Source organism: Oscarella lobularis, chromosome 12 (genome assembly GCF_947507565.1).
Source record: "Oscarella lobularis chromosome 12, ooOscLobu1.1, whole genome shotgun sequence".
In the NCBI taxonomy this organism is placed as follows: domain Eukaryota; kingdom Metazoa; phylum Porifera; class Homoscleromorpha; order Homosclerophorida; family Oscarellidae; genus Oscarella; species Oscarella lobularis.
The window spans coordinates 1577360-1590296 of NC_089186.1; the positions used below are offsets into that span (position 1 = coordinate 1577360).

Sequence of the window (12937 nt, forward strand, 5' to 3'; positions counted from 1 at the left end):
CTGGTGTACTACTGCACTCGAAAACATTTTCGATTCATCTCTTTTCGGTTCCTAAACTAGCAATAATCAATACAAATACGACAACATCATACTGATTTGAAATAGTTGTTGAATAAATAATATCTACAAACCGCGCCTAAAATCAAAGAGACAGCGCACATACCCACTCTCCTAGTCAATCTTCTCCGGATTCAGATCATAGACGACAAAAGTGATGTACCCATAATCGGCTTTGGACGTCTCTCCCTGCTCGTACAGCACGCCCACATAGCGCGGACTACCCTCGCTGGGTATAACGGTCATGCACGAGTAAGCGGCACCCTCCGGCCAAATAACGAGACGATTCGAAGCGTCCCACGTCTTTCCACGATCGTAGCTCCACGACAACGTGAGATTGGCGCGACGATTCGTACTGATGATATTCGAATGAAGCAGAACGTCGTACTCCGGCACGTACACCATGCCCGCCGCGCACGCGGGATCGGGAAGATCGTGAGCAACGCGAAACGTCTCGTAACGAATCGTTTCGCCGCCGTCGACGCTCAACGCAAACATTCGAGCTGCCCCATGAAATCTGTATTGATTTCGAATGGTAAGCAAAATGTTTCCATCAGGCAACTCAACAGGCTAGAGAAAAAAATAGAGAAGATGAACTGAGTGGTATATATACAGTTCTAAGTCGTCTTATACATGACTCCTAAGAACTGGGGTCATGTGGTGCGTCTTTGGATTAATTATATTATTATTGATAAATCACTCACTTGGCATTCATTGGGCAAAAAGTCTCCTTCGCGTTTCGTTTTGTTGTAGAGTAATCCAGGAATGACGGAACCATTCTTCCACGAATAACCATGATCTAACATATCATGACATTATTATTAGTGATATAAGCCACGCGGTCTTACCGTCACTGTAGATGCACTTGAATCCTTCTGTGAGCATCAACGACTGCCCGACAACGATGTCGTGATAGTGACCGCAAACAACAAGACGTCCTTTGTGAGGCGAATACATTTTCTAAAAAAAATCACAATAAATAAATATAAATACAAATAAATAAATAAGGTTATGCATACCTGAATTCCAGTTCCGGGTCCCGCCGCAAAAGCGACTTTATCCGATCCAACTTGACTCGAAATATCGACGGGTTCCGACCACGAGCGTCCGTTATCCGTACTATTCACAACGAACGTCTGCGACGTCGGGCAATCGTGAATGCATTCGCCGTAGACGACGAACATCGTTTTCGTTACGTAATCCGTAACGATCGCGCCGAGAATCACGCCGCTCGGCGTCGTGTAGCCGTCGTCGACTTCTTCGTGCGTCGGAGACCATTTTTGATCGCCGTAAACGCCGAGGACCGCTTCGCTTGCGATCGAACGCTGCGAAATGAATTTATAGCCCATGTCGTTGCCGTTGATCTTTCGGCCTTCGGTTATGGCGACTAGATCGCCGTTCGGCGCGACGGCGATGAGAGGAATGCGATAGAGGCTCACTTCGTCCGGTCCTTGGGGGAGAGCGAACGTTAGAATCCGATCGCGCGCGCGCGATTTTTCTCACCGTTCGCCGACCAAAGGTATTGAGGATCGTGGTGTTGAGTCGGCTTGATGCGATAGCCGCCTTCGGAGACGGCTACGAAAGCGAGAAAGGCGAGTACGCGGAAGCGGATCGCCATTTTTACTTACGCGCTGCGTCACGAGGTGTCGAAATGCACCAATTAGAGAGGTCAACGTGACAACACACCTTTATCCCGCCCACAGAATAATCAATGACGTGTCGCGCAACGACGTTTTTTTTTTCTAGACTGCAAACACTGGCAGACAAAGCAAACTAACACTGCAAAGATTAGGCAAGACGACGTCCAAGAAATAAAAAGACATCAATAAGGTATGTTTATCGCTAGGCAGTGTAGTAGACAAGAGAGGCAACAGCGACGATCCAAGTGAGCACAAAAACTGATACTCTCTCTGCTCCACCGGTGGGACCTGCCGGTCCCTGGGTAGTCGAAGTTGTCGCTGGAAATGTAGTTGAAGCCGCAGTTGTCTGTGGAAATGTCGTTGGAGCCGCAGTTGTTGGCTGACAGGAAGAAGCACCGTATATGTACTTACAACCTGCATGAGATAGTCACAAATAATAGCAAAAGATCTACTAGTCGCGTTTTTCTATCGACTCACATCCTATTCGCAGGTTTCTAAACGGCGGTACGCAATTCGTATCTTCGCCGCATGAACAGGTTCGAAACACGGGATCGAAATCTATCAAAACCTTTAGGTCCATCTTGCAAGCATCGGTGCAATCGCTCTCTTGTGCACTGCCAATAACGGCTTTGCAACTAGTACTCAAAAAATTTTGATACGATGTATGACACGTGCTGTTTCTCTCGCAGTCGACACGAAAATCATTGCAAAATCGAGCCGGAAGATCGATATCTAAAAGTGCAATAATTAATTAATTAAACGATTAGTACACGCGCACGATCTGTGCATGTGTACGTGCACGTGATATGCATGTAGAACAAAATACAAGGGGAGCGGGATCTTTTCTCAAACGAGCAGGAATTTCAACAGAGAACGTTCGCAAACAAAAAGTCTTACCAAAGCAAGCTTTTGCAATGCTTCGTTGAAGAAGCGAGCACTGCGTCATGTCGCACACGCAATCGGCGAGCGCCGGTTGGAGTCGATTGACTTCGGCGCGAGAGCTATTGCATTGGGCCGTGCAGTCGGACTTGAGTCTGCTGCTGAACGCTGGGTTGCAATACGATATGTATGTGTTATAAGCCTGGCTGCAGTTGCCGTCTTGCGTGCATAGACTCTTCGCATACGTGCAGTTGGTCGGAGTGGCGATTGCGGGCGAGAAAAGACCGGCGACAACGGCCACGGCAGCGAACAAAAACGGCGTCATCTTGGATGAGTAGAATTGAGTGTTTGCTGGCGCTCCGCCAATCACGAAGCAACGCGTCACGTGAAAACGATGTGACCGCTCCAAACCGGTCTGTGCATACATTTTATATGCGAGTCTGAAATTGCATATGCACAACAGGAATTTCGGTTAAAAATTAACCAAATATTGTCTGTGTTTGCCTGGTTGGGTAGACGTCTTGCAGGATCTAGTTTCTAACCTGGCGAATTGGTCCAAACAATGAGAGATCAGGTTCATTATGCCATCGATAGCCAAATTAGATTATTTGATTATTGACGAAGATTCCCCCCTGGGGGGACCCCAGTTTCAGTTACAGTAAGTTGAGCCGTTTTCGCTGTACGAAATCCGATTCGCTTGATTCGAAATCGCCTTCAAGTCGTCCAGCAATCGCGACCCCCTCCGAAAAGTCATATTTGCGACGATCGTCGTCGATCGACGGTCCTCGTAGAGCGTTCTTGCTTGTCCTACGTACGTTTTTCGGCCAACGCTTGTACGTTGAATAGTCGAGAACGGTCAGCAACGGCACGAATCGACCGGATCCAATCCACTGCCGGGAACTCCACAAGAGCGCGCGAATTTGAAGCAAAGACTCCCTATTCATCTACAGAGAGAAACGAACGTTCGTTGTACTGCGAATACGATCCACGTGGTGCATTAGTCGATCGAATCCGACGAGCCGCCATTTTTCTAGCGCCAATCTTGCCACGAAAGGACTGCGTGCAAAATTGGCGCGATCTTTCTCGGCCAACCAGCGATTCGTTGCCCCGGTGAATTCATCACAGTGATGTCACCAGAGGATATTGCATCACGTTCCATATAAAAGCGACAGGGTCAACGCCCAATCTTCAGTCTTGCGTTAGGGTGGGGGATGCCAACGGGCTGAACCCTTGAGGTTGATCGTGAGCTGGGAAAGCTGGTCGTTGGTCATCAAGCGTTTCGTCTTTTGTCGATCCTTACTGAAGCTGCTAGGCACAGTGGATGGGCGTTGCTTGCGACGCTAAGATCGACACTGGGGGTCATAAAGGTCGTGGACGGCTTGGATTTGCGAAGTCAGGCGTCTCGCGATAAGCCGAGTGGGGCGTCTGGCTAAGGTATGTCACTTTCCGCCAAAGAAACGTGTGGGGGCCCAGTGTCTCGTGGCATCTCCTCACTCGGATTAGCAATCTATACCCGGAAGATGACCTGACCCCCAGGACAAAAACGCTGACCTTCTACTGGTGGACTTTGGCAATCGTTTCGTAAATCCTCTCTCGACACGGTAGACTCGTTTCCTATCCTAAGCGAAAGTCTACGGCCTCTTTGGGGCCCCGGTACGACGCGGTCGGGGGGACGGTGTGGGAGAGCCGTTCTCGATCCAGGCCGTACCGGTCGTGTTCGGGCCGTTGAAGCAAGGTCTCGCTTCCAAAATTTTTGGGCCACTAACTGCGTTCGAACCTCCACGTGGTGTGGCCTGGGTAATGCCAATGCGAACGCATTGGAAAAAAGGTACGTACACGGATAGATGGAACAGATTTTATCTTTCTTTTTTTTAGATTTTCTCGCGCATCGAAGTCACGAAACGAATACCAAGACGATCGCAAGAGAAAATGCATGCACTGCGGTAAGTCTTGCGAAAAAGAACGAACGAATGCATGCAGCACGCTTCAACGTTTATTTGTGCAAAATACAGTTCGAACGCTTTGATTTACAGCTTCCGATCGCATTGCGCCCGAAAAGGAAGAGAACACTTAGCGTGCGTACGAGTTTGCGTCGAAATCGTTCCTTGTAGAGTGTCGCGAGGCCGTTTTTGCCTACAGCGCACTGTGCATACTCCATTTCCGTCGTCCGTCGTTCGTCCGTCGTCCCTACGAGACGATGGACGATTCGGATGCCTCGCAAATCGACGATCGAACTCGATTCGGCCGGCAAAATGACAATTCTTTTCCGTTTCAAGTCCGAAGAGACGATCAGCACGATCTCGACGATCGACTCTTCGACGTAGAAACGATCGCCGTCGCCGGTCTCGTTTTTTCGTCATCGACAGCGACGATCGATCGAGAAGAAATTCCGCGAACATTCAGTTACTCAATCTCGTTATCAACGAATACCGGTAAAGCAGGGATATGGGTGGAGTACAAATATATTCTGTCGTCATGCAACTATCCTCTCTTTCGTAGATACGTCGCCTTCTGCATTTATTTTCAGTTGAAATTTATTTTCACATAATCCTCCTAAATTAATTAAAATTCATTACGTCGTCGTGACTTTGAGCCGTTCTGCAGTACAGAAAATTATTGAACAGGATGAAGGTAAAAACTGTGAGACCGCTGTTAGCCATAGTATGTTTTATGAGGTAACCCTGCCATTCCGCGCCGGTTAATGGCATATATTTGATTTACTCTCAGTTTAGTTGCTGATCCACAGGGACTCAGGACAGTCAGTGAGTTGTCTGATGTTGAGCAGGCCTCTTGGCTAAACGCGTACGGTACTTTAGTGCATAGCACATACATACTTTTGGGAGTCTCACTGGTCCTTAGAAAAACCACTTCGTATAGACGAATAGCATATATGTAAACGCTTACAGTTAAATTACAAGAAAGAAACATCCCTCCCCCTTCCCCAGCTATTCATAACGCCTTAGTCCGTTCAGCTACCCGGTAACGTTCAAATTAATAACCGCCATGGCAATCATTTCATTATAGGCCCCACCGTTTTCTCCCGTCTCGTACAACAAACCGACGCGATTGCGATTTCCCTCGCCCGGTATCCTAACCAGAGTTGAGTATCCCGACGGACCGGGATACACTTGCATGTGACCGGGCCACGTTCGACCCCCGTCCGTGCTCCACGACAAACTCATGTTAATTCGCTGCGTCGAATGGAACGGATTCGAATGCAGAAGAAGATCGCGTTCGTCGACGTAGAGCAGACTTCCGGCGCAGCCGGGCGTGACGAGATCCGTCGCTATGGTGATCGTGTTTGAGGGAATAGTTTCGATGGCGTCGAACGAGCGAGCCAATACGCGATAGGGGCCGTGATAACCAGCAGTGTTGCGCGTGGTTATCAGTATAGAGCCGTCAGAGAGTTCGACGAACTGACAGAGAGAGAGAGAAAAACACGCTTAGTATCACAATTTAGTAGTGCCTACCTGCCCACCCCCCTCCGTATCTATGATACACGTAATCGAGTTCTGGTTTGTACTGGCCAAAGACTATAGGTTATTTGACGTTACTTAGACTTACCTGATTTTCGCTAGGGATAAAGTCATGAGCAGCTTTATCTTCACCATGGGGAATGCCGGGAATCCACGCCCCGGACTTCCACCGCATTCCCTCATCTGAAAGCGAGAGACAAAATAGAACGTGAGATCATTTATACATTTTGATCATTGTACATAGTACCATCACTGTAGATGCACTTCACACCCATCGTTTTCAAAGGATCATCAGAGGCCGGCGCCGTGCCGTTCCAACCACAAAAAATCAACCTGCCCTGGTGGGGATCATGCCTCTTCTACACACCATTACTCTTACGGGTTATACATAATAATATTCTATATACTCACTTGAATGCCATATCCAGGGCCGCCAGCAAATATCTCGTAAACGCCGCCTATCTGCTCCGTAATATCGACCGGCTCTTCCCAAGTCAGTCCGTCGTCGTGTGACGTCATCGTAAACGTTTGCGTCTTCGGGCACGCATGCATGCACCTGCCGTATACGACGATCGTCGTGCCGTTCGTCGTGCTCAGAACGGCGCCGAGATTGACGCCGTCCGACGCGAAGCCGTCGTTTTCGACGAACATCGTCGGCGACCAGGCGTCTTTCGACCATTGCGAATGCGCCATGCGACGCACGGCGAGAAATTTCGCCGATCCGTCCGCCGACGTGCTTTTGCGCGCTTCGGAGACGGCTACGATTGCGCCGCGTTCGTTCCACGTCGCTATTGGGATGCGAAAGCGGTCGACGTCTCCGTCGCCTAGTCACGTGATGTAAGCAAAGACGAGAAAAAGGGCTCGGGGGAGAAGCGCTTTGCCTTGTTTGCTCCACAGAATGAACTCTTCTTCGACGAAAGGATTAAGAAAGAGCCCTGCTGAAGAGCTGAAGATGATAGAAAAATACAAGACAAGAGATCCGTTTGCCATCATGACACGAGTTGTAAAGGCCCGTCTCTATTTGATCTTACCGGTGGGCTAACGCGCGCCAGGGGGGAACGCCTCCGACCCGCCCACAGCAGTATGCCGCAGCGCCCGCGCCTTAAATGACCATTGCGGTTGATATCAACCGCGTTTAACCTGTAAACTTCTGGTTCCGGTCGGTCCGAACTCCTGTTTTAGGCACGGCTCAGACACAATTTCTCAAAGCAGAAGAAGCGAAAAAAGCTCAAAGAATCGCAGCAGCATCCTCAGGTTTTGCAAAAGGAAACAAAGCAATGTAAAATGATCCAGGAGTGGAGCACAGTCGTCAAGTAATCAATAAATCCATAAATCAATAAATCATTGTCATTCAAAAGCAGTGAAGTCATGACGGTTGAAGTGACATACACTAAGAGCTTCAATGGCTGGTTCTTCTCCAGGCGTTGGGAAGCGTTGACTCACCACTTACCTTGGAAATCAGGGCCGTTCAATAAATTGAATGATCCTAAGTAGCGGCGATTGACAAATTTGACGCTGACCAAATCAAAGACGCCAGAGAAACACGACGCGGAGCACCAAAAATAATACATACCGGTAACCCCATGTAGAGTAGATAAAGAGCAAACTCAGGTTTTTGTTGCTCCCCTCAGTCCCCTGCCTTCGCTCAGAACGTAGTGGAATTGAAATCTCCTTTGTAAAGTAAAACGACCAAAAATACCGCCTCGTATAGACGAATGGCATATATTCAAACGCTTAAAATATTAGAAATAACGTCGAAGAACTGTCCCTTTCTTCCTCAAGCTCTGACTACCAGTAACGTTCAAATTAATAACAGCCATGGCAATCATTTCGATAGAGGTCCCACCGTTGTCTCCCGTCTCGTACAACAAACCGATGCGATTGCGATTTCCCTCGCCCGGTATCCTAACCAGAGTTGAGTATCCCGACGGACCGGGATACACTTGCATGTGACCGGGCCACGTTCGACCCCCGTCCGTGCTCCACGACAAACTCATGTTAATTCGCTGCGTCGAATTGAACGGATTCGAATGCAGAAGAAGATCGCGTTCGTCGACGTAGAGCAGACTTCCGGCGCAGCCGGGCGTGACGAGATCCGTCGCTATGGTGATCGTGTTTGAGGGAATAGTTTCGATGGCGTCGAACGAGCGAGCCAATACGCGATAGGGGCCGTGATAGCCTACGTCGTTGCGCGTGGTTATCAGTATAGAGCCGTCCGAGAGTTCGACAAGCTGACGGAGAGAGAAAAACACGCATTATAGTACCACTATAGTAGTGCCTACCTACCCCCTTCAGTATCTATGATACACATAATCGGGTCTACAAACGTTACTTAGACTTACCTGATTTTCGCTAGGAGTAAAGTCGTGAGCAGCTTTTTCTTGACCGTAGGGAATGCCGGGAATCCACGCACCGGACTTCCACCGCATCCCCTCATCTCAAAACGAGAACAAGTGAGATCATATACATATATATGCATGTGATTGTATAAGTAGAATACCATCGCTGTAGATGCACTTCACGCCTGTCGTTTTTCCGTGGTCGTCAGAGAATGGCGCTGTACAGTTCCAACCACAAAAAATCAACCTGCCCTGGTGGGGATCATGCCTCTTCTACACATCATTATTCTTACTGGTATATATATATAATATTCGGTATATATGTATATACTCACTTGAATACCATATCCAGGGCCGCCAGCAAATATCTCGTAAACGCCGCCTATCTGCTCCGTAATATCGACCGGCTCTCCCCAAGTCAGTCCGTCGTCGTGTGACGTCATCGTAAACGTTCGCGTCTTCGGGCACGTGTGCATGCACGTGCCGTATACGACGATCGTCGTGCCGTTCGTCGTGCTCAGAACGGCGCCGAGATTGACGCCGTCCGACGCGAAGCCGTCGTTTTCGATGAACATCGTCGGCGACCAGGCGTCTTTCGACCATACCGAATGCGCCATGCGACGCACGGCGAGAAATTTCGCCGATCGGTCCGCCGACGTGCTTTTGCGCGCTTCGGAGACGGCTACGATTGCGCCGCGTTCGTTCCACGTCGCTATTGGGATGCGAAAGTGGTCGACGTCTCCGTCGCCTAGTCACGTGATGTAAGCAAAGACGAGAAAAAGGGCTCGGGGAGAAGCGCTTTGCCTCGTTTGTTCCACAGAATGAACTCTTCTTCGACGAAAGGATTAAGAAAGAGCTCTGCTGAAGAGCTGAAGATGATAGAAAAATACAAGACAAGAGATCCCTTTGTCATCATGTGATCGTACGTCTTGTAAAGGCCCGTCTCTATTTATCTTCTGGTCCGGTCGCGGTCCGGACTCCTGTTTTAGGCACGGCTCAGACACCGTAGAGATGTCTCTTGGATTTCGCTGATGCACGCGAGGCAGACACTTCAAGGGTCAAAAATCGAAATTGTAGCGAAGATAATTTTCTTACACTTGATTGACCCTGGCCGTGATGCTGTCATTAAGCCGCTCTTTTTTTGAGCTGAAGTGACTCGACGCTGAGGGACAGTAAGCAAGAGAAAATCGACAGAAGCGACCTAGATAATTTTTAATAGGGTAAGCACGTGCAGCACATACCGTAGAAACTCGGAGGTGTTTTATTACGGAGAATGATTGGCGTGAGCTTTTGGTATACAATCAAGCCGACTGGAAGACAAGAAACCGTTCCATTCATCTACTATAAATATCCTTCTAGTAGTATGATCTTCTTTATCTGTCTCTTTTCTGTTTTGCAGGCGCATTCAAGAAGCTTTCGAATGTTTTCGTTCACCTCCGGACCCCGAGGTGACTAAATAAAAACCGGCCCAACTCTTGAGCCAGAGAGGCTAAACGTGGCTCAAAGGCAGGAGATTCCATCTCCTACTCCAGTGGCACGAGTGATAAACTGCCACCCCACTTAGGAAGACGCGGTGGGTCACAATAGCGGTCCCCCTGGAATCAGGCCGGCAGAACTCACATCCGAGCGCTGCCGGTCCCAGGCGTCCGAGCCGGGAGACTAAACAGGCTCTAACTCCGACGGGGGAGTAGTGAGGTTGACCCCCCACCCAACCGAAGCCTGCACGGACCCTCGCGGCCCCGAGCAGGTGGACAGCGAAACTAGGGAGACGTATGCGCAAATTTTTTAGTACATCCGGTTTACTTCCGGGAAACAACAAAAAATTGGTTTGCTGTAAAAATAAAAGAGTGGAGGGGAGGAGCGGCTACGTACGCATCTATCTACGAAATTTATCTATCTATCTATGAAGAGTTTCTAGAAAATGGAAACTACTTGTTGTCCTTAGGATATTAATTGATTTTGGTGCTCCGCGTCGTGCTTCTCTATGAGCGTCTTCAGTTGACGATTCGGCGTCAGCGTCGAATTGGTGAGCGGCAAATTCGTCATCGGGCTCGTGTGATTTCCTTCGCCGAGCCATCCCTGGATCGACAGTCGTTCATACGTGAAACCGTCTATAAGAGAGAGAAAAGAGGATAGAAGAAAAGGCGCCCACTCGATTCGCTAAAAACGCGCATACCAGATGCTATCACGGGATCTTTCATGACGTCGAGTGTGATAGGACAGACAAATTCTTCTGGCACTAGGCAACGAAATAGTAGTACTGTACGTACGATGGAGTATCAGCTATTCTTACCTCCGTCAATTTTACGATTCGTGTCAACGAGTTCTTGAATTCCCCTCATTATTTTATTCCTGTGACCCAAAGGCTCTGAAAATAAATAAATAAATAAATAAATAAAGATCGTGCACGTCTTGAAGAGACATGTTTCTCACTAATTCCTAAATCGTCGGCGAGAGACTTCGTGTCGAGCGACATCAACTCGGCGCCGTCGATAACGTTGTCTCGAAAGACCTTCGCGTACTGAGAGAGATCGAGACGGCAGAGCCATTCGACGACGTTGTCGACACTCCAGCCTCCAACGACAACCTCCTATCATGAAGGAATAAACTAGAACTATCGTTACTGTATACTAGGTACAGTATACAAAGCGTGACCACAGCTCTACTAACAACACTAGTGACTCTCTCAGCCTCAGCACAAGTAAAACGTTTGGCTAGTGAGAGTGAACGTCATTTGCGGGGCGAAGGGTCCCACAACTGCACGTCTAAATTCTCTAAGGGTCCACCGTACGTACCGGTCGGAGTCCACGCGATGCTAACAACTTCGCCATGCGGCATTCTCCGACGGCCGGTCGTCCCGACATCGTCCCTCCCTCTCCCTTCTTTTCTGTCCCTTCCTCGGCGATATTGAGATCAATTAAATCGTCTCTCTTGACCGCTCCTTCTTCTTCGACGGCGTCCGCCCCCCCGCGTTTCCATAGTATCAGATTCTTGTCGTTCGATCCCGTGGCGAGCATATTTCCATCCGGCGAAAACGCGCAGGCGGTGATGTAGCGACTGTGCTTGAGCATCGTCTGAGCAGGCTCGCCACTTTCCTAAAGAAAAAATACATCCAAAACTAAATGAACTAACTGGCTCTATATACCAATTTCCAGATAATTATTGTCTTATCACCTGACCTAAAAATACGAAATTACTGATTATTTAATTGAGGATAAAGTCATTGGTACCCTGAAGCCAAGTAGAGTCCGTCTGGCGAAAGGGCTAACGAATATACCGGACCCGAATGCCCTTCCAAACTATACTTCAAAGTTAAAGTCGCTTCGCCTTTAATCAATTGATTTAATATAATAACATTGACTTACAGGATATCTTACCTCTGACGTGAGTCACGTTCCACACTTTCACTAGATTGTCATTTCCACCCGTCGCCAATAGAAAACTGTCGGCAATCGATTTTTCTCCGGACGGCCAAACGACGAGATCTAGATAATCATACAATATCTTCCGAGTTCCTACCCCCCGCCTCCGTTCGATTACCCTGACGCGCCAGCGGCGAAAACGTGCACGCATTGATTCCGAGATTATGCGTATCAACGGCCGACTGGAGCGAACGACCCGAAAACGGATCCCAGAGGCGAATCTCGCCGCCACTCGCGACGGCGGCAAGCAGAAAACCGTTCGGCGCGTAACTACAACCTAATATACTAAAGAAAGAAAATCAATGAATCAATAGCGATAAAAGGATCTTTAATTAATTAAAAAAATACCTGTCGTCTCTTGCCTGGAGCACGTGAACGAGCTTTCTCGTACGCATTTCGTAGACGCGAACGGCGCCCTCGGCGGAGCCGGCGGCGAGATAGCAGCCGTCGGGCGAAAACGCCGCCGAACGCACTCCGAGCGTGTGAACTTCGATGCATCCTAAAAAAATCAATCAATCAATTAATTAATTAATCCTTCGCCATGAAGTGCACTATAGGACATTTATGTAGTCCTCTACTAACAGTGGAACCTCTGAAACGTACTGAAATATGCTTCTATCTGTCTATATATTAAAACAGGTGTGCCACGCCCCCGCACGGATTCTTACCGAGTTCTCTTCCCGTGATGGGATTCCAGAGCTTTATTCTTCCGTCCGTCGATCCCGTTGCTAAGATCGGTTCCGAAGGCGACGCTACGCACGCGTTGACGTAGTAGGAATGGCCGGTTAGCGGCGAGGAGGGAAGTTCGTGTCCCGTTTTCGGATCGAAGAGGCGTACGGTGCGGTCGCCCGATCCCGTCGCCACGAACGTGCCGTCGGCGGCAAAGCAGCACGCGTTGACGTCGCTCTTGTGAGCCGAAATGACGCGGAAAGGCGAGAATAAGTCCATGAGTAATAGGCTAGTGTACGGGGACTTCGAGTTGGAATCCCGTGATGTGCAGACGTCACAAACATTTATTTGAAAGTGCTGCAAGAAAAAAAGAAAATAACATTTTGATAAAGTATGGCATAGCAATGAAAAATCTTACCTGCACTTGCAGCTACTTGCAGCAGATTCTAGAACAA

The 12937-nt window shown here is 48.7% G+C and overlaps 5 protein-coding genes and 2 long non-coding RNA genes across 9 annotated transcripts; 2 read left to right on the forward strand and 5 right to left on the reverse strand.

The window, feature by feature from the left end:
- Nucleotides 1–12: 12 nt before the first annotated feature.
- On the reverse strand, nt 13–1703 carry LOC136193756 (sialidase-1-like). Its single transcript, XM_065982718.1, has 5 exons — nt 1561–1703; nt 1077–1507; nt 906–1017; nt 762–856; nt 13–627 (listed from the first exon to the last, which is right to left on the reverse strand). Exons 1-5 carry the CDS (start codon nt 1673–1675, stop codon nt 172–174), a joined length of 1209 nt encoding a protein of 402 aa, XP_065838790.1. The 5' UTR covers nt 1676–1703; the 3' UTR covers nt 13–171.
- Nucleotides 1704–1774: 71 nt separating this feature from the next.
- Nucleotides 1775–3452, reverse strand: LOC136193758 (uncharacterized). Its single transcript, XM_065982721.1, has 3 exons — nt 2595–3452; nt 2175–2429; nt 1775–2111 (listed from the first exon to the last, which is right to left on the reverse strand). Exons 1-3 carry the CDS (start codon nt 3001–3003, stop codon nt 1900–1902), a joined length of 876 nt encoding a protein of 291 aa, XP_065838793.1. The 5' UTR covers nt 3004–3452; the 3' UTR covers nt 1775–1899.
- A 1199-nt stretch (nt 3453–4651) lies between these two features.
- Nucleotides 4652–7103, forward strand: LOC136193701 (uncharacterized). 2 transcript variants are annotated; one of them, XR_010671422.1, is made up of 6 exons: nt 4652–5008; nt 5076–5251; nt 5304–6260; nt 6311–6433; nt 6481–6889; nt 6950–7103. It is a non-coding gene; the product is annotated as an uncharacterized lncRNA (long non-coding RNA). The 2 variants fall into 2 exon arrangements; XR_010671421.1 differs by having other exon boundaries at nt 5076–6260.
- Nucleotides 5445–7048, reverse strand: LOC136193700 (sialidase-1-like). 2 transcript variants are annotated; one of them, XM_065982638.1, is made up of 6 exons: nt 6934–7048; nt 6464–6876; nt 6300–6411; nt 6141–6235; nt 6047–6088; nt 5445–5992 (listed from the first exon to the last, which is right to left on the reverse strand). In XM_065982638.1, the coding sequence occupies exons 1-6, from the start codon at nt 7043–7045 to the stop codon at nt 5549–5551; spliced, it is 1218 nt and encodes a 405-aa protein (XP_065838710.1). In that variant the 5' UTR covers nt 7046–7048; the 3' UTR covers nt 5445–5548. The 2 variants fall into 2 exon arrangements, with proteins under 2 accessions (XP_065838710.1, XP_065838711.1); XM_065982639.1 differs by lacking the exon at nt 6047–6088.
- Nucleotides 7104–7157: 54 nt separating the features above from the next.
- On the forward strand, nt 7158–10794 carry LOC136193771 (uncharacterized). The gene is made up of 3 exons (XR_010671461.1): nt 7158–7234; nt 9381–9563; nt 9611–10794. It is a non-coding gene; the product is annotated as an uncharacterized lncRNA (long non-coding RNA).
- Nucleotides 7759–9307, reverse strand: LOC136193755 (sialidase-1-like). The gene is made up of 5 exons (XM_065982717.1): nt 9196–9307; nt 8727–9139; nt 8553–8664; nt 8395–8489; nt 7759–8283 (listed from the first exon to the last, which is right to left on the reverse strand). The coding sequence occupies exons 1-5, from the start codon at nt 9305–9307 to the stop codon at nt 7795–7797; spliced, it is 1221 nt and encodes a 406-aa protein (XP_065838789.1). The 3' UTR covers nt 7759–7794.
- Nucleotides 10163–12797, reverse strand: LOC136193754 (WD repeat, SAM and U-box domain-containing protein 1-like). The gene is made up of 11 exons (XM_065982716.1): nt 12482–12797; nt 12162–12312; nt 11932–12098; nt 11769–11876; nt 11622–11718; nt 11537–11570; nt 11187–11486; nt 10825–10981; nt 10685–10759; nt 10568–10630; nt 10163–10502 (listed from the first exon to the last, which is right to left on the reverse strand). Exons 1-11 carry the CDS (start codon nt 12759–12761, stop codon nt 10333–10335), a joined length of 1602 nt encoding a protein of 533 aa, XP_065838788.1. The 5' UTR covers nt 12762–12797; the 3' UTR covers nt 10163–10332.
- Nucleotides 12798–12937: the final 140 nt, after the last annotated feature.

What these genes read in the sequence shown, in the direction of transcription:
- LOC136193756 (XM_065982718.1), bottom strand. Translation starts at nt 1,675, where the DNA reads ATGGCGATCCGCTTCCGCGTACTCGCCTTTCTCGCTTTCGTAGCCGTC. An exon ending in ATACCTTTGGTCGGCGAACG is followed by an intron (nt 1,508 to 1,560) that starts GTGAGAAAAATC and finishes CTCTCCCCCAAG; the next exon opens with GACCGGACGAAGTGAGCCTC. An exon ending in GACCCGGAACTGGAATTCAG is followed by an intron (nt 1,018 to 1,076) that starts GTATGCATAACC and finishes GATTTTTTTTAG; the next exon opens with AAAATGTATTCGCCTCACAA.
- LOC136193758 (XM_065982721.1), bottom strand. Translation starts at nt 3,003, where the DNA reads ATGTATGCACAGACCGGTTTGGAGCGGTCACATCGTTTTCACGTGACG. An exon ending in CATTGCAAAAGCTTGCTTTG is followed by an intron (nt 2,430 to 2,594) that starts GTAAGACTTTTT and finishes TTGCACTTTTAG; the next exon opens with ATATCGATCTTCCGGCTCGA. An exon ending in TAGAAACCTGCGAATAGGAT is followed by an intron (nt 2,112 to 2,174) that starts GTGAGTCGATAG and finishes TATCTCATGCAG; the next exon opens with GTTGTAAGTACATATACGGT.
- LOC136193700 (XM_065982638.1), bottom strand. Translation starts at nt 7,045, where the DNA reads ATGATGGCAAACGGATCTCTTGTCTTGTATTTTTCTATCATCTTCAGC. An exon ending in GCCCTGGATATGGCATTCAA is followed by an intron (nt 6,412 to 6,463) that starts GTGAGTATATAG and finishes AATGGTGTGTAG; the next exon opens with AAGAGGCATGATCCCCACCA. An exon ending in GAAGTGCATCTACAGTGATG is followed by an intron (nt 6,236 to 6,299) that starts GTACTATGTACA and finishes TCTCGCTTTCAG; the next exon opens with ATGAGGGAATGCGGTGGAAG.
- LOC136193755 (XM_065982717.1), bottom strand. Translation starts at nt 9,307, where the DNA reads ATGATGACAAAGGGATCTCTTGTCTTGTATTTTTCTATCATCTTCAGC. An exon ending in CATTCTGTGGAACAAACGAG is followed by an intron (nt 9,140 to 9,195) that starts GCAAAGCGCTTC and finishes TCACGTGACTAG; the next exon opens with GCGACGGAGACGTCGACCAC. An exon ending in GAAGTGCATCTACAGCGATG is followed by an intron (nt 8,490 to 8,552) that starts GTATTCTACTTA and finishes TCTCGTTTTGAG; the next exon opens with ATGAGGGGATGCGGTGGAAG.
- LOC136193754 (XM_065982716.1), bottom strand. Translation starts at nt 12,761, where the DNA reads ATGGACTTATTCTCGCCTTTCCGCGTCATTTCGGCTCACAAGAGCGAC. An exon ending in GAACGTGACTCACGTCAGAG is followed by an intron (nt 11,719 to 11,768) that starts GTAAGATATCCT and finishes AATTGATTAAAG; the next exon opens with GCGAAGCGACTTTAACTTTG. An exon ending in AGATCCCGTGATAGCATCTG is followed by an intron (nt 10,503 to 10,567) that starts GTATGCGCGTTT and finishes TCTCTCTTATAG; the next exon opens with ACGGTTTCACGTATGAACGA.